The following is a 23,589-nucleotide window of genomic DNA, read 5'->3' on the forward strand; positions in this document are numbered from 1 at the left end:
CATATATCCCCACATCCCCTCCCTCTTGAGCCTCCCTCCCATCCTCCCTATCCCACCCCTCTAGGTCATCACAAAGCATCGAGCTGATCTCCTTGTGCTATGCTGCAGCTTCCCACTAGCCATCCATTTTGTATTTGGATTTCCCTAATGATTAGTGATACTGAGCAACTTTTCATGCCCTTTATCGGCCATTTGTACATCTTTTTTAGATAAATGTCTGTTCAAATCTTTTGCCCATTTTGAATCAAGTTGTTTTTTGTTGTTATTGTTGTTGTATAAATTCTTTGTATATTCTGAATGTATACATTATCAGATACATGATTTCCAAACATTTTCTCCCATTCTGTAAGTTGCCTTTCAATGCTGTTGATCATGTCCTTTGAAGCAGAGAAGTTTTAAATTTTGATGTAGTCTAACTTGTATTTTGTTGTTGTTATTGCCTGTCCTTTTAGTGTCATATCCAAGAAATCATTGTCAAATCAAATTTCATGAATCTTTTCCCTTTCCCCTATGTTTTCTTCCAAAAGCTTTATAGTTTTAAGTTATATGTTTAGGTCCATTTTGAATTATTTTTTTATATATTATAAAGTAAGGGTCCAACTTCATTCTTTTGCATGTGGATATCCAGTTTTCCATAGCCCTCATCACAAATCAACACTAACTGGTTTTAAGTTAGGGAGAGTCATGTAAGAAAAACTTGCTACTTAGATCTAACAACTTTCACGACAAAATAAGGGCATTTATGTTATTTAAAAACAAACTGGCATTAAGTATCAACTCACTTCATTTAAACTTTTCAAAGATGCATTTTACAAATATGTTCATTTTTTGAAACTTAAGTGCTTGCTATATAAAACTGATTTATTTAGGGAAGTATTCACAGGGAATACATAGGGAAATATTCAACTACTGGAATAGGTATTTTTTTCCTGTGAAAATCTTCAGGTAGTAATTTGTTTTGGAAATTTCAAGTTTATGCATGAATTTTGCTTATCCAAAGGTACAGGCAGGAAACAGTCACTGTAGAGTCTCATAGACCAGAAAGAAAAAAAAAAAACAAAAAGAAAAAACATTTGAAGAGAAAACCTAGAAACAGTAAAGCCCTCAGAAACTTTGCCCACACCACACCTTCCTAAAAAAAGATATCACTACTCTCAAATCAAAGGTCAAACAGGTGACTCAGGTATCACTAATTTTTCTCACTTGCTTGAAACTACAAAATAGGCACTGTTTTTAAATTATTCTATCAACTTGGCATTAATGTCATTCATAAAGTTAGTTCATAATGTGGAATAAAATAACTCCCCAAGTATTAAACATTTCTAGATTATTGTGTAGCAAAAAAATTCTGATCATCAAACCAATATCTTTTTTCTTCCCATTATGCCAAATAATTTGATTATGAACTGCAACCAAAATATAAACTTCAAATATATTAAGGTAAATACTGTACATTCTTAGTTCAAAAGAACACTATTTCTTGTCAAATTAATAACCATATTATCTAACTTGAATGACTACATTGTCATACAAAGACTCTGTCACCCTTTAAAACTGTTTCTAGTCTATTCCATTTTATTGTTTTTTTTTTTTTTTTGCGGTACGCGGGCCTCTCACTGTTGTGGCCTCTCCCGTTGAGGAGCACAGGCTCCGGACGCGCAGGCCCAGCGGCCATGGCTCACGGGCCCAGCCCCTCCGCGGCATGTGGGATCTTCCCGGAGCGGGGCACGAACCCGTGTCCCCTGCCTCGGCAGGCGGACTCTCAACCACTGTGCCACCAGGGAAGCCCTCTATTCCATTTTAAATACTATCCAATATCTTTTAATAATATTAATACACCGCCAAATTACTTTCTTTGTAGAACAAAGACAAGCACTTTAAAGCTTATAAAGTGACTAAGTCTTAATGTTGCCAAATTAAGTTAAGCAATTTAATGCAATTACTAATTGTACCAGCTTCTTTAAAAACTGTAGCAATTAGAGAAACTGTTTCACTGCCATTTATAATGTACATAAAAAACTTGGCTTAAGCAAAGTTGTTTGAGCAGGCTGGCTTTTTTCGGGGTTTGAGAGTGGGGGTGAGTGGGTGGTGCTGAATTCTAGTAGCCATTCTTGAAGTCATAGCCAAATCCAAGTTTTTGGTCACAGCTTGCATTCATCCACATCAAACAAGAGTATTTGGTATTATAAAATCAAATCTCTTCCTACCTCTGCTTTTGAGTTCATATTGTTAAAGTAGGGCACATGCTTATTTCTGCTTTATAGCCACCACTGTCAGTGTTAAGAGTAGTTCTCGTCATAGACAAAACAACTTTGATCTAAGCTGGGCTGCCTTCAGAGTTGTCCTATGCCTGTTCAGGCCTGATACCACACTTGCTAATGAAAATCCAACTGTAAGTCTCCTGAACTTGTTATGAGTTAGGAGGATTAGGAGATGATCCAACCCTTGGACAATTGGGCCTTGGACAATCCTTTCTCTCAAGGAATTAAGGAGACTGAAGTAAATTTTACTAGTTCTTTCCAGCATTAAATTGAATAAATAGGTCATTTTAAAAACAAAACACCTGAGTAATAAGACTTGTTGATACACTGTGGTTAATCACTTCAACTCTGTAACTAGTTTTTCTATCAATAAATTGTGGTTATTAATATGTTTTCAATTGCTTTTTCCTTGTTTTCTCAACACCAAAACCTATGGCTGTCTTTGAAGAATATATTCATCTTTCACCTCCTCCCACTTTCATTCACTCATTCATTCAATTACTATTTTGTTATGCCAGGTACACAGTTGAAGTAGTATACCAAGCACTAGGGATTCAAGGGTAAACAAAACAGACATGGTCCCTGCTCTCTTGAAATCTACAGTCCATTAGAGACGGCCAATATTATAGACATATAAAATTTCAACAATGATTTCAATAATACTAAGAGCTAAGATGCTATGAGAACATATAAACTGGGGATTTGATCTAGTCAGGGATATCAGAGGAGTCCCTTAGAAAGGGACCCTTGAGGTAAACTCTATAGGATAAGTAGGCCTTAACCAAAGAAAGAAGGGAGCAGAAGTAATCCATGCAAGAGATCAGTACAAAGGTCTTATGGTGGAAGCAAACATGTTATACATGAAGAACTATAAGAAAACTCAATGTTACTGAAACGAAGGGGGCCACATAATGTACAAAGAAACTGGAGAGGAAGACAGGCTCTATAGTCGCAAAAGGGTTAGAATCAGGGGACCGATATGATTGAATTTGTGTTTTATAAAGATGACTGACTGCAACGTGGAGATAGATTTGAAAGGTGGCTGACGTGGTGTGTGAATTAGGAGGATATTATAGTAGTTCAGAGAAGAGAAGATTACAGGTAAATCAGAGTAGAGATAACAGTGGAGGGAAGGTAGATAGACTTTTAAAGTAGATAAAATGAATAGGTTTGGGTAATGGATTGAGTATGAGGAGTATATTAGCAATAGATATATTGCTGTGTAAAAAATTACCCTAAATCTTAGCAATTTACAATAATTGTCTCCTAATTTCTGTGGGTCAGGAATCAGGGTATGACTTAGCGGGTACCTCTGACCCAGGCTCACTGAGCTGCAATCAAGGTGTCGACTAGGGATGCAGTCATTTCGAGGTGCAACCAGAGAAGGAGTCACTTCCAAGCCCACTCATGTGGCTGTTGACAAATCTCAAGTCCTCACTGACTGTTGGCCAGAGACATCAGTTCCTTACTACCTGCACCTCTCCAAGGGGCTACTCACAACACAGCAACTTGCTTCCTTCAGAGTGAAGATTGGGGAAGCTGGGGGATGGACAGGGGGAAAACCAGAGCAAGCAAGGATATCAGAGTGAAGGAAGGCAAGCAAGAAGGAAATCAGTCTTTCTGTAACCTTATCATGGAAATAACATCTCGGAACTTTTGCCACATTGTATTCATAAGAAGTGAGTCACTAAGTTCAGTCCATACCCAAGGGGAGAAGATTACACAAAGGGCATGCCTACCAGAAGGTGGAGATCATTGGGGGCCATTTTAGAGGCTGCTCATTGCAGCTAGTGAGGAAGCAGGAGGCACTGTGATATTAGTGAGATTAGGAAAGATAGGAAAGGCGCATGTTTGGAGAAGTTTTGTTTTGGACATGGTGAGTTCAAAAGGACAGGTGCCTTTAATTTGATCAACAAATATGTGTTTATAAAATACCTACTATGTGCCAAGCATTACTCTAGGACATGGGAAATAATGATGAACACAGAAGTCCTCGCCTTCACAGAATTTACCTTCTAACAGGTGAAGATAGATGATAAACAAATAAATAAATAAATTCATATAATGATGAGGGGTAGAAAGAAAATAGCATAGGACAAAGGTTCAGGGTTTCTCTTCTGTGACATCTGTGGTGTCAAAATATGTTCTGAGACTCAAGTATATTCTTAAAAGCCTTAGGATGTTCCCTAGATTCCTCCTGTACTCTCACTGTACTTTTTTCCTCTCTTGTAGTATTTACCAAAGACTACTTTATATTATAGTGCAAGTCATCCTTTGTGTTGACTTGCATCATCCAAAAATGCTATGCCTCCCCCCAAAAAGATATCTACATCTACCCCCTGGAACATGTGAATGCTTCCTTATTTGGCAAAAAAGGTCTTTGCAATGTAATTAAGGATGTTGAAATACGGAGATTACCCTGAATTATCCAAGTGGGCCCTAAATGCCAAAACAACTGTCCTTTTAAGAGACACATAGAGGAAAAGACACACACAGAAGAGGAAGAGGCACTGTGACTATGGAGGCAGAGATTGAAGAGATGTAGCCACAAGTCAAGGGATGCCAATAGCCACCAGAAATGGAAGAGGCAAAGGTCAGATTCTCCTATAAAGCCTCCAAAGGGGGTGCTACCCTGCTGACACCTTGTTTGGATTTCCAGCCTCCAGAACTGTGAGAGAATAAATCTGTGTTGTTTTAAGCCAGTTTGTGACAATTTGTTACACCAGCCACGGGAAACTAATATACCCTCCAATGTTAATTCCTACCACTGGATCCACGGCATTTATCACAAGTTGTAATTATTTGTTTGTTCACTTCTTTATTCTGCCTTGCCCCAGGAATATGCAAGCTACACGAAGATGGGGGGCCTTCCTTATACACCTAGCTCTTAGTATAGTGTCTGGAATATACTGCATTCCTAAGAGTTATCTCTTAAATGAATGGATGGATAAATGTCCCCCATTAGAAAACAAGATAGACACCATGTCTACTGACCATAATTCCCAAAGCCCCCAGCACAGAGTCCTGCCAAAAACTGTTGTTGAACTAGGTTTGAGCTCTAGAAACCAAGTCTGAATTCTAGATATTGTACTGCAATTTACAGCTATGTGACAGCCCCACCTCTATCTTGTACACAACCAGTATTAGTGTATTCAAGTAAATTTGTTCCTTATCTTTCCTTCTTAGCCCTGACAAGGAGCAGGTCCAGAAGGCATTCATTTTCTCATCCCATACATGATCCATGGTGCCACAACCAAAAATCAACACTGCATCCTTGAGTAAATTCCTAATCAACTCAGAACCTCAGTGATCTCAACTGAAAGGAGACTAACCCTTACTTCACAGGGTTGTGAACCACTTGGCCTATAGCAGGGGCTCCAGGAGTGGTACCTGACTACTGATTAACCCTGAGCCACTGACCTAACTCAGCTTTGAGTTAGGTACGAGCTCCAAACCAGTTCCATCACTTACTGGCCATGTGAGCTTAGGCAAGATATTTTACCTTTCAGAGCCACAGTTTCTTAGCCAAAAACGGACAATAATACCTACATCGTAAGAGTGGTTCAGACACAGAACCAGTTAAACTTAAGAGAGCGCCTGGCTCAATAACGTATGTAGTTATTATTTTGGGCAAAAAACCTTGGCTTTTTGAAGTGTGCAGTGACCTTCCTTGGGCCTTCTGAAGCAATGAAAGGGGATGGCGGACCCTATCAGTGCCTCAACGAAGCCAAGTTTGGGAACCTTGAGCGAAAGGCTCCATGAGGGTTCCATGATTCCACGATTCCATGACTCTTTCCTCCAGCAACCTACCAGTTATCAGTGTTTACAACGAAGAGAGGCCAAGCCGACGTGACAGGTTTTCTAGAAGAATCCAGCACCTGTGGTAGCTCTTAAGCCAGGTTAAATTTAGGCTATTTTGCAGACACGGGTCACGACCTAGTGCTGGCGCTGGTCACAGGTTGGGCGTCCCAGCCTTTGAGCGAAAGACCGTCAGTTGCCTGGGCAACGCCTACGTCACTGCGTAGTCTCACGTGTCCGTCAGCGTGAAGCTCGGCCAGCGCCACGCGCAGGCGCCTCGTGGGAGCCAATGGGCGCGGTCGGAACGTCCGCCCCGCTCGGCCCTCTTCCGACCGGATTCGGGGGCGGGGTGGGGCGGGGTGGGGCGGCGGCGGGAACGCGCCAGCCTTTCTCCGGTGAGTGGGCTGGCGGTTGTCGGAGGTTCAGCGTCTGGGCACTCTGTCACGTAGGTTACGCACACGCTCAGTCCCCTGGGGCCGCCCGGAGCCCGCCCAGGCAGCTGTCCCCTCCCAGACTCCGGCGCCCCGGAGGCGGGGCCGCGATGGTTCGGGGCGGGGGCCCGAGGTGGAGCTGACAAAGGGCGGAGAAGAGCCTGGCCGAGTTGGGGCCGACCACTAAGCCCTTCCCCGGCCGTCGGGCCCTGGCTTCCCGCCCGCCGATTTCCAGCCGTCAGGGTCACGCTACTCTCTGGAAGCCCTGAATTCCGGTGCCCCTCAAGCCCCGGGCTCCCGGCGGGAATGTTCAAAAATGAGTACCAGGTAACCGGAAACGGCTCTCCAACGGGTCTAGCTTTGTCCTGTTGGGTGAGGTAGCTCACGTCCGGGTGAAGAGGGACATCCCACACACACACCCCCCCCAAGTAAACTGTCTTTCTCGGAGTAAGAAGGAACTAATGGATAAGTGGTCTTAACCCAAAAAGGGAAAGAAAAGAAAGCAACTGCCGTGTGGGCATATGATTTGACGTTCCCTCTCCAGCTCCGTGCTTCTCAAGGTGCAGGGATTCCCTGTGTTTCTGACTGAAATGCAGCCTTAAACCCCAACCAGATCTCCGGAATCAGAACCTTAAGGGCAGGACCCATAAACCTTGAGTTTTAACAATACTGAGGCACACTGGTAACTCAGAAGCTATTTAGCAGAGAGTGAATGAGTGAATGCATGAATGGGTTAAGCTAAGAAAGAAAATAAGCAGTTTGGCCGTCTGCTGTTTTCTCTTCCCCCCAAATTGAGGGCGCGTCAGTGATTCTCAAAGGCTGTGGTACATTAAGATCATTTGGAGTACTTGTAAAAAAATGGATTTCCTGAGCCTCACATCAAATAGAGTGAATCAGAATCTCTGTTGATGGGGCTAGTTAATCTACCTTTATAGCACCTTTCTCCATTTGATTCTGATGCAGGTGGTCTAAATACCACACTGAGGGAAACTGCTTCTGGGTCTTCCTCAGTCACTTTGAGTATCCTAGAGGGTCTCCAAAGCGCTCCTGCTTTCCTCACTTCACTGGGCACCTCCCTGATCTTCCTTGACCCTAGTCTCCTACCCTCCCCTCCTATCTCTACCTGAGGTTACACTCTCCATTTACAGTCTGTGCTATCCTAGTACTGCTGTTACGAACAATTTTGTCCCCGTGCCGGAACAGTCCTCCACTGGTCACCTCTTCGTTGCTTCTACCTTTTCATCAAATACTACCTGCCTTCTTATGAGTGCCCTCACAGTATTCTGCAGTTCTCTTTCTTCTGTTCCGTTTGATGTCATTAAATCTGTTGGAACAATTTTAGAGAGTTTCTCTCGCTTAAGATAGGTAAAATATATTATAAAAAAATCAGTGTCTACTGTGGGAAACAGGTGATAGCAGAAATGTGGGTGGGGGAGGTATTTTTCTATCTCACCAGGTATAAGGATTTTTCTCTTTAAAAAAAAAAAGAAAAAGCTTCCTCACATTTAAAATTCATAGTGAAATATGACCTGACCCCAGAAGCTATAGTAATTCAATTCCACACACAGTTTGCACATAGTACTGCCTACAGAAGACGTTAAATGTCTTAACTTCAAGTGATTACATGTTAAAACTCAGAAGCAAAAATATCTTTATATTATTGAGAAAAATTAAAAGCAGGAAATTCTTTATGAAAGTCAGACAGGTTTGCTCATGTGCTGCTTATAATTTAACAGGCCATAGAAGAAAACCATATTTACTCTCATTTCAGGTTTTCAGTTTTTTGCAATAAACTCTTCCTTAGAGACAATCATCTTTGATTTCTCTCTTATAATTAAAGCTTATGGACACTCAGTAATGTGTTTAGTGTTTTTACATGAGCATGTCCCTCCATGTTCCCAGGTTTACAATAGGGAACACTTAGCATGTCTATGGAAATGATTCTTTTTTTTGGTACATATTTTATAGATCACCAAATTAATTTGTATTAAATATATAAAAAGATCTTCTAGGAATCCTCAAAATAAGAATCACTCCGTCTCCAAGTCCAAGCTTCTTTTATTGACCCAGTACTAAACTATTCAGTTTGCCCTTTTTTTGAATAATCATTGCTGGTATTAATGAGTCCTTGCTTTGTGCATCACACTTTATTGAGTGTGATGGTTTATGTTTACTATCCTATGTAATCTAACAACCCATTGTACAGATAGAGAATCAAGAGGTTAAGTAACTCCAAAGTCAGATAGCTAATAAATGGCAAACCTGTATTGGAGCTCAGGTTAGTGTAACTAAAAAGCTTGTAGCCAGAGATAACTATCAGATTTTATTAGCCTGGCTTGAGAGTTGAGTTTAAACCCATTAGTGTGTGTTGAATAGAATATTTTGTAAGCATGAACTATACATGTGAAATAACTGAACCTTACACTGAGAGACTGTAAGGTTTGTATGGCATGAAGTTTATTTAATGTTTATCATGCTTTTAAAAAAATTTCTTAAACCATTAATCCAAGGTGACCTGAATCAGAACAGTTGTTGCTTAGATACAATCAAGATATAAAGTAGGAGTGATAAGAGGGATAATGTTTCCTCTCAGATCTACTTAACTTACAGATGCCTGGAACAGTGGGTATAGACTGTGTGGTGGATAGTATTTCCTCCTTAGCATTGTCTTTCACTTTAATTTTTAATATTTTTTTTCCTAGGGAGGTGCATTTGTTGAAATCTTTAGTGCTCAGGGAAAAAATCCTGGAGCAAAATGGAAGATCCTTGGCAGTCCATCTGTGATTTGGAAAGTAAGTGTTAGAAATTAGAGCCACCTAAATCCTGGAAAGAAATGAGAGTAAAGATTATGACAAGAAGGGCTTGGTAAGATTTCAGAACAGGTTTTTCTGTTCATTCACTTCAAAACCCTTTCATGACATCATTGGCTGCAGCCCTCACAGACACCCCTCCTTGGCCATTGAAGACTTTGGCACACAGCTCATAACCCATCTCTATATGCCAAGTCCTGCTGCTGCTTTAGGTGACTTCAGTTTCTGTGAGGAAAATCTCCAAACCCTGGGCTTCTCAGCTTATTGATTTCTTCATCTCTAATGACGTCTTCCACTCTACTTCAGCAGCCTTTCCCACTGTCACACCTTGTACCTTATCACCAAAAATTGCAGGGCCTCTGAAGTTACTAAGTGAGAACTTGAGACATCCCTCTCTGAGTCCAATCTTCGATTCTTAATGTTGCTTGCCTAGTTACTCCCACTGTATTTGTTCTTCAACCTAATTGAGACTTTTAGGCCATTGACCATTCTACTTTTCTCCCTGTGTTTAGATTTATTTACTTACTTAGTTAACCTACTTACTCACTCACTCTGTCTTCACTTTCTTTTCTCTCCAGCCCAGAATCCATGGTCCATTATTTCAGTCACTTCCCAGTCAAGACCTCGAATGCCCCTGTTCCTTGTCCTTTCATCATGCCTGCCTAGCAAACGCCAACCATTTCTGAATCCCCGATTCTCTCTCTTTTCTGTGCCTGCATCTGGGCTTCTCAGTACCTTTGGAAAGATATCTATAGTCTCTCAGATCAATAATGCTATAATTCAGTGTCAACAGCCCCAGAAGTTCTCCTGTTCTCTTGGTCTCTAAAATGGTTCTTTCTCCATTATCTTCAGGTTTCCAGCCACTAACTTCTTACCCCCATCCCCATCCCACACCCAGGACAGACCCTCCTCACTCATTCACCAGAAGACCTCACCCCCCATTTCACAGGGGAAACTGATGTCAGCAGGTAGAAACTACCTCATCTTGCTGCTACCAGATCTAAAAATCTGTATCCTTCCCTATTCTTTCCTCTTTCTCTTCTCTCTTGTACAGTTGAGAAAGAAACACCTTTCTAGGGTCTTTGTTCTATGGATAGTTTTTTTAAACTATTAATTGAGTGCTTACTATTTGCCAAGCCATAGGATTCAGCACATTACCTGTTCTATAATCCATACAATAACCTTGTATCTCACAAGGTACCCTTATGCCTATATTATAGGCATAGTAAGGTTAAGTGACGATCAAAATTATATAGCTCTTACTATGAATAAAAGTTAAATGTGGCTGTGAAGATACAGAGCAGAGAAATTAGGTAAGGCTTCCCTGAGGAAATGATACTTGATTTCTGAGAACTAACTAGGCACCAGGTGGAGCTGGTAGAACATTTCAGGCAATGAGAAAAGCAGGTACAAAGCCCTTGCTTTGGAGGAGCTTAGAATTTTTAAGAAACTGCTAGAAGGCTACAGAGGCTAGGATTCAGAGTGAGGGAGAGTGCGAGGCAGGAGATGAGGTTTGAAAAACTGGGCAGGGGCTAGACTACACAAGGATTTGTGGCCATGCTCAAGATTTTGGTAAGCTGTTGAAAGGTTTTAGTATATGCCCAGCTTGTGTGTAGACGAAATAATACACTCGATGTGTATGTTCATTTGGAATACATAAGAGATGCTATTGTGATGGATATGATACAATTTTATTTAAATGTTAATTCTTAGCAGCCATTAGTTACACTGTATTTCTTAACATATACAAAAAGGAAGAGTGGGAGGATCTATGAAATATTTTATTGTGAAAAAGGAGTCTTTATACTTAAAGATTGGAAATTTGCTCCAAGATAAAAAAAATAACCATTTACATTAGCACTTTGACTGATGGAAATTAGACTCTCATGTGTAAGTTTTTCATTCCAAACTTGTTTTGTTTCTGTTCATTTTTCAGGTAACCTTAGTTGTAACACTTTAATTTGTACTGATTTTAAGTAAATGATGTATAGAACTTCAAGTTAGAGGACTAGTAAAATAAGGTACTGATTAATTCTATATGAGCCATGGCTTGAAACCAAGGAACTTCCAAACTGGATACAACATAGATTAGATGGTTTATTGTACTGTTAACAGAAAGTGATGTTCAGCCTATGCTATTAGATACATAGATTAAAGGAGGGAAAGGGTAACTAAACTCTGGAAACTTTAAATTAGTAACTTGGGAATCCCTGAAGTTGGAGAACTTTTTATCATTTAGAGGAAGAGTGTCTTGATATAGTAGAGAATTTGCCAAGTGGCTAAGGGTGGCTTCTATATTCCAGTTCCCAGCAAGTCTCAGTGTAAGAGTATCATCAAGGCCTGAGCTTATTTTAAGTCATTTCAGTGTGGAGCTTCTTCTGTGGGCTTGCTTCTCCAATTTTATAATAAAAGTCAAATAAAATATGCAGTTACCACTGTTTTCATTTTTGTTCTGTAGGAATTTGATAAAGAAGTTAAAAGTTTTGTGTTTGTCCTGGAAGGCAGCAGCCAAACAAATAAAATTCAGTTACCAAAGGAGAATAAGCAAATCCGTAAGTAAGACTTTTAATATTGAAGCTTAACATTTGATGCTTAAAGTTACACTTTTAAGTCTCATAAACAGGCCTATTAGTTTGACTTTTACTGGCATCTGTCAATGTAAAGTAATAAGGTTTTTTTAAATTTAGAGAGTAACTTTATTCCAGGCTTTTGAAAAGAGATTCTGCTTCATTGTTTATTAGAAATTTACTTGTATGTTAAAGAAGATTTAGAAGATTATTCAATTAATTAGACTAGTAATGATATTTATTAAGCACTTACTGTGTGCCAGTGACTTTCTAAGCATTTCATATTTTTTAATTCTTTCAATCCGCACAATAGCTCTTTTACAGATGAACACACTGAGGTTGGTTCCTCATCAAGAGACCATGAGTTCCTAAATTATCGTAAATCAATTTGTGAGAAAAAAAATTATGTAAAATACTATATAAGGCATTATTTAGTAAGATATCAACTTATATACCTTTAGAAATATTAGTATCTAATGAGTAAAGATATGAATATGTGATTTAACAAAAACCCCAAAAATAGACTTCAATTCTTATCTGCTTTGGAAATGAGGATCAGAGGTTTAAAGCAGAAGGAACCCTGAGAGATCACCTAAATTTATGATCAGAAGCCCAGTTATTGGCCACACTGGGGTTAAAATTCAAGGCTCTGCCACCAAATTAGGCTTTGTGTACACTGATGTGATTTAAGAAATATAATTTATCAAAATGCTTAATCATATTTTCATTAACTTTATCCTATATTTAACTATTGTGATTTAGTAAATGTAGGTAACCAGCTGTTTTTTTACATTCATTCTTTACTTCTTCATTCATTAAGAACATTTATTGAATACCTATTGTGTACCAGGGACTATGAGAAGACCTATTCTTGGTATCTCATTTTCTCATTTTAATTCGGTTTTCTAAACTTTTATAGGCTGTGTGTTTTATCTACTATTTCAAGCTACTACATGCATATTTTAGATTTCTAAGACATAAACCAAACCACAGAAATTATAGATGGAAGATGATGTATTTTAAAGTGATCTCTTTCTAAATAAAATAAGAAACAGAACCTCAAAGAGAGGGGATAATCATTGTTAAAGTAATTTTTTTTAATTTACCACCATTTTAAAATCATGATTTCCTCATAGTTTGCATTTTTTAATAGCAAAGATTTTTGTCATTTCTGCATAAATTCGTACTGATAAATAAAGTAAACTAAGATGAGCCATGGAAACATGTCTGAAACTGGAGGTTATTCTTTAACAGGAAACATGGTCCGTCTTTTTTAAGAGTATTGACTTTGTAAAATAGACACATTTGGTTTACAGGAGCATAACTTTATTCTACACCAGTGTTCTTTTGTATTTCTTACTGTTGGCCTCTCCTTCCATGTGATGCCTTCAGCATCTGTGCATATGGTGATGTTACTGACAAAATCAAATCACTTCTAGTGACATTTCTCAGTTGGCTCTGGGAAAGAGTTCTCCTCTACCAAAGGCTCAGTGATTAAAGACAAGCTCCCCTTTCCCACTTTTATCTAAGTTTCTTTTTAGAAATAAGACAAATTTAATGTGTCATAATTGCTTTTTAAAAATGGAAAGATGATAGTTTTAATTGGAAGAAAGGGAAGAATCTTTTAATGTATTTCTTTTACAATGCCCTGTAATTAAAAATTAATCTGGCTTTTCAGTAGCATGTGCAGCCCTGTAACAAATGAAACTGTTTATATAGTCTGTCCTGTTTTTAATGTTTTTAAGATTATTTGGAATTTTTGATAATGGGAATTTATAGTTATTTTCACTTGTATAAAATGATCTTCTATGTGACATTGTTATGGTTAAATTTAAATTTAATGGCATGCCTTGAATAGAGAATTGGCTTTCTGTTAACATTTCTAAATTAAGTTCAATTACCATATGTATTCCTATTTTAAGAGTAAACATCCACTTTATTTATGCCAACTTGACATTAGGTACCTCGTATGTGTTCCCTACTATATTAAGTACCTGTGAAGAAAGTCTAATAGTGAAATTCAATATTTTTAGCTTTTCATTTTAAATAGTAATATTTCTGAATTATATTTGAGCATCTCTAAATATGTCAAAGTTTTTTTTAAACTCAGCATCTGATCAAATAAAGGAAGGTGTGATATTGATTATCAGATTGTGTACTTCTCCAGGGCAGGCCTCTTGCATCATCTACTTTGTACCCCTAACTTAGTGTGTCATATACAGTTGGTGTTTAGTAATTTTGTTAAACTTGCCATACTAAGAAACTATAACAATTTAGGTTATAATTTCTACTGGTAACCATTTGGCCTTGATAATGAGACTTGTAAATCATTAGCCAGTTAAATAAATAAATCCATGTTGCTATTAATGCTGGAACATGTTATATAAAGTTGCCCATATGAGAAGAAGCTCTGTTACATGTAAACATCTATCATTTGGATGGTCTGTCCGGGGACTTTCTGTTTGAGGCTCATGTTTGAAACCATTGTTTTCTCTGCCTGTGGCATCTGAATCAAATGGTGTGTCTCTCGGGATCAGCATCCCTGAAGCCCTGTGTGGATCTAAGTTTCAGCTGCTCTGGTGGATGAGGTCATCTTTATGAGGTACCTCTCAGCCTCCCCCTGCCCCAACTTTTGGTATTTTTTTTTTAATAAACTCATTATAACTTCCTCTTTCTAAACCCCTTCAGTGGCTTTGACTTCACTATTCTACTGATACTGCTCTTGTCACGGTCACTAGTACTCTCTCTATTCCTGAATCAAATGGCCAGTTTTCAGCCCTCATCTTGCTTAACTTAACAGCAGCATTGACAAAGGTGACACACTCCTCCTTGATATAGTACTTTCTTCACTCATCTTCCAGGATGCCCATACTCGTAGTTTTTTTTCTCCTACTTCGCTGGTCTTTCTTCTTAGTCTCCTTTCATGGTTCTTCCTCTTCTCCCCAACACAACTTAATGCTGTAGTGCCTCTGGACTTAGTCCTTGACCTTCTTGACCTTGAACTACATTGACTCCTTTGGTTTTGGGCTCTAGTCTCATGGCTTTAAATATCATCTCTGTTGTATACCAGCTTACATTTCCATCTCTGACTTGTGTCCCAAACTCCAGATTTGTATATTCAGTTGCTTAGTTGACATTTATACTTGGACAGCTTTACCCTAGAAATTTTTCTTCCTCCTCCTGCAGACTGCCCCATCTCAGTTGTTAGCAATTTGTCTTTCAGTTGCTCAGACCAAAAACTCTTAAATCAGCTTGATTTTTCCTTTTTTTCATCTAGAAAATCTTATTGACTCTATCTTTAAATTAGATTTAGAGTCTGACTACTTCTTGCCACCTCCCTGCTACCACCCTGGTCCAAGCCACCATTATCTCATGCTTGGATTATTGCAGTAGTCTTCTAATTAGTCTCCCTGTTTCTGACTTGCCTCCCTACAGTCTGTTGTCAACTTAGCAGCCAGAGTGATTCTGCTGAAAATACTGCATCTCTCTCAGGGTAAAACCCCAAAATCTTTAGGACCCTGTGGTATCTGCTGCCTTCTTAACTCTCCAAACGTAAGGTAGATAGATAGTGGGAAGCAGCCGCAGAGCACAGGGAGATCAGCTCGGTGCTTTGTGACCGCCTGGAGGGGTGGGATGGGGAGGGTGGGAGGGAGGGAGATGCATGAGGGAAGGGATGTGGGAACAGATGTATATGTATGACTGATTCACTTTGTTATAAAGCAGAAACTAATAAAAAAAATTAAAAAAAAAAAAAACTCTCTTTACTTAACTTTAACTTTACCTCCTATTACTATTTCCTTTTTCACTCTGTCAAACCATACAGGTCTCCTTGCTCTTTTCAACCATAGCCTGGTACCTTAGCACCTTAGCCCTTGTGCACAAGCCGTACCCTCTACCTAGGGCTTTTGTTCCCCAAATAGCTACATGGCTCACTCTCTCCCCTTCTTCAGGCCTTTACCAAATAAAATGTCACCTTCTCAGTGAGGACCCATCCTGACCTATACTTAAATTACAACCTGTGCTTTGTATCCTTTCCCCATTCTTAATCCCCTTTACCCTGTTCTCCCTTTTCCTATAGTAATTATCACCATTTAACATGCTGTTTATGTTCTTTTATTGTTTTTTCATCATCACCAGAAACTAAGGCCTACCAGCACAGAAATTTAGTCTATTTTGTTCACCTAGAACAGTGCCTGGCACATAGTAGACATTCAGTAAATCTTTGTTGAGTAAATGAGTGAATGGATGAGTGGCTTCCCATTGATTTTAGGATGACCTGTATCCTTCACATGGCTTTCAAGTCCCCGTGTAATTGAGTTCCTGGCTATTTGCCAGACTTATCCCCTGCTACTTTTCCCCTTCCGTCTCTCCTACCGGTCCTTTAGGCCTTTAAGTTCGTGCAATCTACTATAGCCTCTTCCATCACATGATGGAGTATTCCCTCTCCCTGCAGTATTTATTCCTCTCCTCTACCCCTATCTTCCTTGCCCAGTCAATCCCTGCTATTCTTCCCAGCTGAATTCCAATGTTACTTCTTCAAGAAAACCTTCACTCATCATCCTCTTCCTCTCAAGGACCCAGGATTATATGCTTTCATAGCACCCTGACCTTCTCCTTCATGGAACTAGTATATAAGTTCTTAGAGGGAAGAGACCATGCCTGTCTTATTCACTACAAAAGCTTCAACGCTGAGTCTTGCATATAGTATATGTTCAGTGAATCTTTATTAAATGATAGATCTAATTTAATCTACACAAATGATTCTGTGAGGGGTAAACCTAAATTATCAACTCAGTTTTACACATGAAGAATAAAAAGGCCCAAACAGGTTTTCTGATTTGCCCAGGGTATATGGAATAACCCATAATGAAGGGATAATTGTTCTCTGTGTTGCAGTGGGAAAGGTGCACTTTAGTGTGCTGTTTGTGCTAGGGCTGCGATAGAACCAGGAAATATCTTCAGTCATGATTTATCAGGTCACTTATAAAGGATTACTGTACTGTGGTCTAGTCCCAACTCTTTGAACAGTGTAACACTTGCAAAATGTATATTGAGGTATATATACAACTGTCATTTGCTGTAATGAAACAACTGTAAAAACCACTGTTTAAAAATCTAATGGTGTTTTACCAGATAAATGTGTCTTAAAATATTCAAAAGAAGAAAGGATCTGACCCCTTAAAACATAGAGGTAGTTTTTGTCTCAGGCAGAGAACAGATTATAAAACTGCAGAAACCTGGATATTTCAGTAAAAAGAGTGAATTTTTATGAATTTTATGTACTTGATGGGCGTTTTTGACTAACAATAGTTCCACATTCAGCATTTTAAATGTAGATTTTAAATTCAGATTTTAAATATAATGTAGACATGAGGAGTCAGTTTATATTTACTAGGCCACTGGCAAAAAAATGTTACTGTAGAGTTTATTTAGCATTTCTGACACACAGGATCAGTGTATGTCAGATGTTATTAATGTACTTTTTTCTTTGTCAGATGATCACCATATGGTATTGTACTTGTTTTAATCTTAGAAGTGAAGCCTTTTGGAAACCAGGGCTTCTGTACGTGAGAGAGTTGAGTTACCAAGCTCTCTTTTTGAGGGCAAACATCTTTCATATCTAAAAGTGTTCATACAAAAATGCCCTATATGTGTAGCTCTTTGTGTTTGAAGAGAACAGTGCTGATTCAGTGAGATTTGTGACATAAATTCGGGACCTTTTGTAAAGAGTGATTTCATTTATCCCAGTGCTCTCTCAGCTCTATTTATGGGGGCCTTTGTGCAAAGGAAAAATACTGTAGGTCCAATCAGTGGAAGATGCAAGAGAGAGAGAGATTAACAGTGGTTTATTTAAGTTGGCCTCATTTTGGTATCTCATTTTGGTTTTGTAATCCAGAACTCTGGTTGTCTTGTTGGCTTTTCCCATAAATGTGGTAGAATCTGATTCCTAGAGAATTTTCTAAGTTCAGAGGCTGTTACCCCATTTCCATTATGTTGCTTACTCTGCTGATGGCTCTTTGCAGCCGTTTATAAGCTTAGTATTTTAAGTAGAAGTTACCTTTGTATGTTTTATTTTTAAAATGTTAAGCACATTCAGTCAAATATGGTTTTGTTTAGAAACTAGATTTGGGGTAAAATATAGGAACTGTTTAAGTTGTTCAGGAATGTTGTAAAACATTTTACCATAGGAATTCTAAAGCAGAAGATCTTTATATATAGACTACCCAAACATGTATTGTTACTTTAAAATACTTAAATTTGCTAAGTCTACTAAGTTGGAATAAACAGAAAATAATGTGTATGTTAGACCAGTTGCCTTCCTTGAGGCCTTTCTCCACATATTGGCCTGCACTGTTAGATTTGTAGGAGAGGTTCACAGATACACCGACATTTCCATTTCCTACCCAGTGTCTCACATTGGGAAAAAAGTTCCTAGAAGTCATGTTTTAGGAGGAAGTGATACTAAAACATTCATTAAGAGCATCATAATTGAGAGATCAAGCAAAAGTTCAAAAGCTAAGAAGAAGGGAATTAAGTGAATGGGTCTGAAGAGGTAATATGAAATCAGTTGATTTTTGAAGCAGTTGTAGACCTCAGTTATCAAAAGTACCATAGGTCTTTCTCCAAATATTTTTTTAATCCAGGTGAAGCTGGTGATGGGGAATAAAAACTATCAGTTCTTAATTTGTGAGCATTAAATTAATCAAAAATGTGTTAAATTAACAAAAGGTATTATAACTGAAAATATGTTCCTCTATCCATCTCATTTTAGACACATTTAAAACCGTATGAACTAGATATGGCTCATCAAACCTTCAGCTGTAGTTGTCATAATTAGAATTGTTTTCTTGATCTATTGTTTTTCGTTAAGTTGTTAAGTACAGTTAAAATTGTCAGTGAATAAAAATAATTGCCACATGCTTTTATGACCGCCTTAATGAGAGTCCATAGTTCAATTTTATATGTGTCTATTGAATGTGTGCACTTTCTTGCAACCTATTAAAAATAGTAAATAAAAAGTTATTATTTTGTAAATTTTGATAAAAATTTCACCAAGCCCACAGATGGGACTTTAAAAGACAACATTTATTGTTAGAGTTTGATTTGAATTCATCATTTTTTTTGCTTTTATAATGAGGTTGTAACTCAGGGGTAGTGCTGTTGCAGTTCTGTGTATTACTGAAATGATAAAAGCTTCAGCTTGTTGATGACATGTGATTGTTTTGTTTATATGTACATATAAATGGTTTGGACATATAAATGTATATTTTCCCCCTCTCGTTTTAGTTGGACTGATCCAGAGGTTTCTTGTACTTCAGATTTACATACCCCTGGGACAAGACTTCTCCACCGAATTGCTGTAAGATATACAGAATTTCTTTCAATGTTTTATGTGTATTAGACATTTGATCAATTGAAACAGTACAAAGAGTCATTAATTACAAGTGGCAGTTTTTGCATTAAAGAGCAGTGACTTATCAAGTCGACATGAAGTAATTAAACTAATTTAATGGTATTTCTAAGATATACTGAAGTCTGGCATTTCCCTAAGGGAAGAAAGCAAATTTCATCTGTTTTAAGAAAATATCAAAGGATTCTGAATTTGACAATAAAGAGCCTATAATTTGAAGAAATAAATAATCCAAAAGTTTGAGATTTTATAGTTCAAGTGAGGGGTGATGTTATGTTTTGTACTGTCTGCTATTGGAAACTGTGTTTGGTTTTAAATTAATTGAAATACCTCATTTTAATGTTATTTATTTTTTAGTTTTTAAATTTTATTGGAGTATAGTTGGTTTACAGTGTTTTGTTAGTTTCAGGTGTACAGCAAAGTGATTCAGTTATACATATACATATATTCATTCTTTTTCAGAATCTTTATCCATGTACATTATTACAGAATATTGAATAGAGTTCCCTGTGCTATACAGTAGGTCCTTGTTGGTTATGTATTTTAGATATAGTAGTGTGTGTGTATGTTAATCCCAAGATCCTAATTTATCCCTCCCTCCCACGTTTCCCCTTTGGTAACCATAAATTTGTTTTTGAAATCAGTGAGTCTGTTTCTGTTTTGCAAATAAGTTCATTTGTATCTTTTTTTAATTAGGCTCCAAATATGAGTGATACCATATGATATTTGCCTTTCTCTGTCTGACTTACTTCACTGAGTATGATAGTCTCTAGGTCCATCCATGTTGCTAAAAATGGCATTATTTCATTCTTTTTTATGGCTATATTCCATTGTGTATATGTACCACATCTTCTTTATCCATTCATCTGTCGATGGACATTTAGGTTGTTTCCATATCTTGTCTATTATAAATAGTGCTGCAATGAACACTGGGGTATATGTATCCTTTTGAATCATGGTTTTCTGTGGATATATGCCCAGGAGTGGGATTGCTAGATCATAGGGTAGTTTTCTTTTTTTTAGTTTGTTAAGGAACCTCCATACTGTTCTCCATAGTGGTTGTACCAGTTTACATTCTGACCAACAGTGTAGGAGGGTTCCCTTTTCTCCACACCCTCTCCAGCATTTATTGTTTTTAGATTTTTGATGATGGCCATTCTGACAGGTGTGAGGTGATACGTCGTTATAGTTTTGATTTGCATTTCTCTGATAATTAGTGATGTTGAGCATCTTTTTATGTGCTTTATTGGCCATGTATGTCTTCTTTGGAGAAATGTCTATTTAGATCTTCTGCCCATTTTTTGATAGGGTTGTTTGTTTTTTTGATATTGAGCTTCATGAGCTGCTTATATATTTTAGAGATTAATTTCTTGTTGGTCACTTTGTTTGCAAATATTTTCTCCCATTTTGTGGGTTGTCTTTTTGTTTTGTTTATAGTTTTCTTTGCTGTGCAGAAGCTTTTAAGTTTAATTAGGTCCCATTTGTTTATTTTTGTTTTTAGTTTCATTACTCTAGGAGGTGGATCCAAAAAGATATTGATGTGATTTATGTCAAAGAGTGTTTTCCCTATGTTTTCCTCTAAGAGTTTTATAATATCTGGCCTTACATTTAGGACTTTAATCCATTTTGAGTTTATTTTTGTGTATGGTGTTAGGGAGTGTTCTAATTTCATTCTTTTACATGTAGCTGTCCAGTTTTCCCAGCACCACTTATTGAAGAGACTGTCTTTTCTCCAATGTGTATTCTTGCCTCCTTTGTCATAGATTAATTGACCATAAGTGAGTGGATTTATTTCTGGGCTTTCAATCCTGTTCCATTGATCTATGTTTCTGTTTTTGTGCCAGTACCATACTGTTTTTATGATTGTAGCTTTGTAGTATAGTCTGAAGTCAGGGAGCCTGATTCCTCCAGCTCCATTTTTTTCCCTCAGGATTGCTTTAGCTATTTGGGATCTTTTGTGTTTCCATACAAACTTAAAAATTTTTGTTCTTTGTTCTGTGAAAAATTCCATTGGTAATTTGATAGGGATTGCATTGAATCTGTAGGTTGCCTTGGGTAGTGTAATCATTTTGACAGTATTGATTCTTCCAATCCAGGAACATGGTGTATCATTCCATCTGTTTGTGTCATCTTTGATTTCTTTCATCAGTGTTTTATAGTTTTCACAGTACAGGTCTTTTGTCTCCTTAGGTAGGTTTATTCCTAGGTACAGTAAGTCCCCTACATACGAACAAGTTCCATTTCAAGAGCGCTTTCGTAAGTCCAATTTGTTCGTTAAGTCCAACAAAATTAGCCTAGGTGCCCAACTAACACAATCAGCTATATAGTACTGTACTGTAATAGGTTTATAATGCTTTTCACACAAATAACACATATAAAACAAACACAAACAGTAAAGAAAACATTGTTAATCTTACAGTACAGTACCTTGAAAAATACAGTAGTACAGTACAACAGCTGGCATTAGAGGGGCTGGCATCAGGTGAACAGGCAAGAATTACTGACTGGAGGAGGGAGAAGAGGTGGGAGATGGTAGAGCTGAAGGATCATCCGCAATAGGAGATGGAGGGCAAGCTGCAATTTCACTTACACCTGACGTTGGTGGCACAGTTTCTGGTTCCTTGCTGGAACCAGATACACATTTGCATCTTTGAAAGTTTGCAGCTTGAAGGTGCATACGTAGGGGACTTACTGTATTTTATTATTTTTGATGCAGTGGTAAATGGGATTGTTTCCTTAATTTCTGTTTCTGATCTTTTGTTGTTAGTGTATAGGAATGCAAGAGATTTCTGTGTATTAATTGTGAATCCTGCAACTTTACCAAATTCATTGATGAACTCTAGTAGTTTTCTGGCAGCATTTTTAGGATTTTCTATGTATAGTATCTTAATGTTATTCACTTTAGTTGAGAAATATTGGTCTTTTCTGTTGACATATAGATGTCTTGGGATATATTTGTTTTAAGTGGCCTTGCTATGAACTAATTGTTTAGCAAAAATGAGCATATACAAATTTTACTCAGTTGAGCTACCTGTTGTCTGATACAATTCTGAGAATGAAAATAACATTAATTTGTATATTCATATAGAATGGAATATTGTTTAGGGTCTCAGTAATAAATTTGTGTGCTTTCAGTAAAACATTATATTTGGGGTATGCTGTTTTCTAATTTTTCTTTGTAACTAATAGCTGTCCAAGGTGAAAGCTTAGGCTTTTATTTTCCCTGCTGGAAGAAGTGACTTTTCCTATTAATGAAGTTAATTTTGGACTAGTTATACCGGTGCAAACCAAGGGGAAGGAAGAGCTTTCTTAATAAAATGAGATTAACATAAACTCGAGGTTATTAGTTTCTCTTTGTTCATGAATTAAATATTAAAATATTAATTAAATATGAATTAAAATAATAATGTGTGCATATGTTGGTAAAATACGAATTTTAGCTAATTATTTAATTTTGTTTTCTGGAATGATAAAGGATAGATGGAACAATTTATATTTTTATTTTATTCAACTTTAAATCTTATAAACTTCTAAGATTTTCTGTTATCATCTGCCATGGTCACCAAGATTCTTTAAAGTAGTTCTTATAGTAACAAGACCAAAGCAGCATTTGATGCTCTTATGTATTAGGTTGGCCAAAAAGTTCGTTTGGGTTTTTCTGTAGATGGTTTGGAAAAACCCAAACGAACTTTTTGGCCAACACTGTCTTTTTCTAGTTCTGCAGAAAAAGTATTTTCAAGACTCTAAAAACATTCTAAAGTTACAGTGTACCATATAAAGTTTTATTTTCAGTGTAGGGGAAAGTGGTTTCCTACCAAATGGAAGAAGACACATTATATTTTATTTTTAAGCTTGTTAGGTTCCTTACATAGAAATCCAGTCCAACCCTTTTGTTCTCCTGATCTCTACCACCTATACCTTGAAGCCATGGTAGAGGTGCTGGAAATTGGCCTTTTGATCAAAGTTGTGCAAGACACTTTGCTGAACCTTGGGACATAATCTTTTGCTGAAGAGCACTCTTTTCCTATGCAAAATTAAGCTTTATTTGTGCCCCCAAACACTTGAGCTTATCACTCTAGGCTAGGCAATATACTGTTTTAACTAAGTTAATAATAATTAAAGCTTTAATTATTGAGAAATCAATAGGTATCTTAGGTTTAACTTAGTCTAGCAAGAAAGCAGTTGATATAAGTAAGCCTGACCACCCCTTTGTTACCGTGTGATTAATGCGCTTGAAGGCTGGGAAAACATTTTCATGGGTGATGGAACTAACGGTCAGATTTTGAATTCAGTTGACTATAATCCTAGTCT

The 23,589-nt window shown here is 37.6% G+C and overlaps 1 protein-coding gene across 4 annotated transcripts in view; it reads left to right on the forward strand.

Annotated features, from left to right (window-relative positions):
• Positions 1–6,796: 6,796 nt before the first annotated feature.
• CFAP20DC (CFAP20 domain containing) overlaps positions 6,797–23,589 on the forward strand; it is a gene marked incomplete at both ends in the record, with an annotated part of 268,246 nt that continues 251,453 nt past the window's right edge. For all 4 annotated transcript variants that reach the window (XM_079712102.1, XM_079712105.1, XM_079712103.1 and 1 more), the window contains 4 exons: positions 6,797–6,817; positions 9,193–9,282; positions 11,759–11,852; positions 19,155–19,227. In XM_079712102.1, coding sequence (XP_079568228.1) covers positions 6,797–6,817; positions 9,193–9,282; positions 11,759–11,852; positions 19,155–19,227 — 278 coding nt within the window. The remainder of the gene's footprint in view (positions 6,818–9,192; positions 9,283–11,758; positions 11,853–19,154; positions 19,228–23,589) is intronic.

This window comes from Hyperoodon ampullatus, assembly GCF_949752795.1.
Source record: "Hyperoodon ampullatus genome assembly, chromosome: 10".
Classification (NCBI taxonomy): domain Eukaryota; kingdom Metazoa; phylum Chordata; class Mammalia; order Artiodactyla; family Ziphiidae; genus Hyperoodon; species Hyperoodon ampullatus.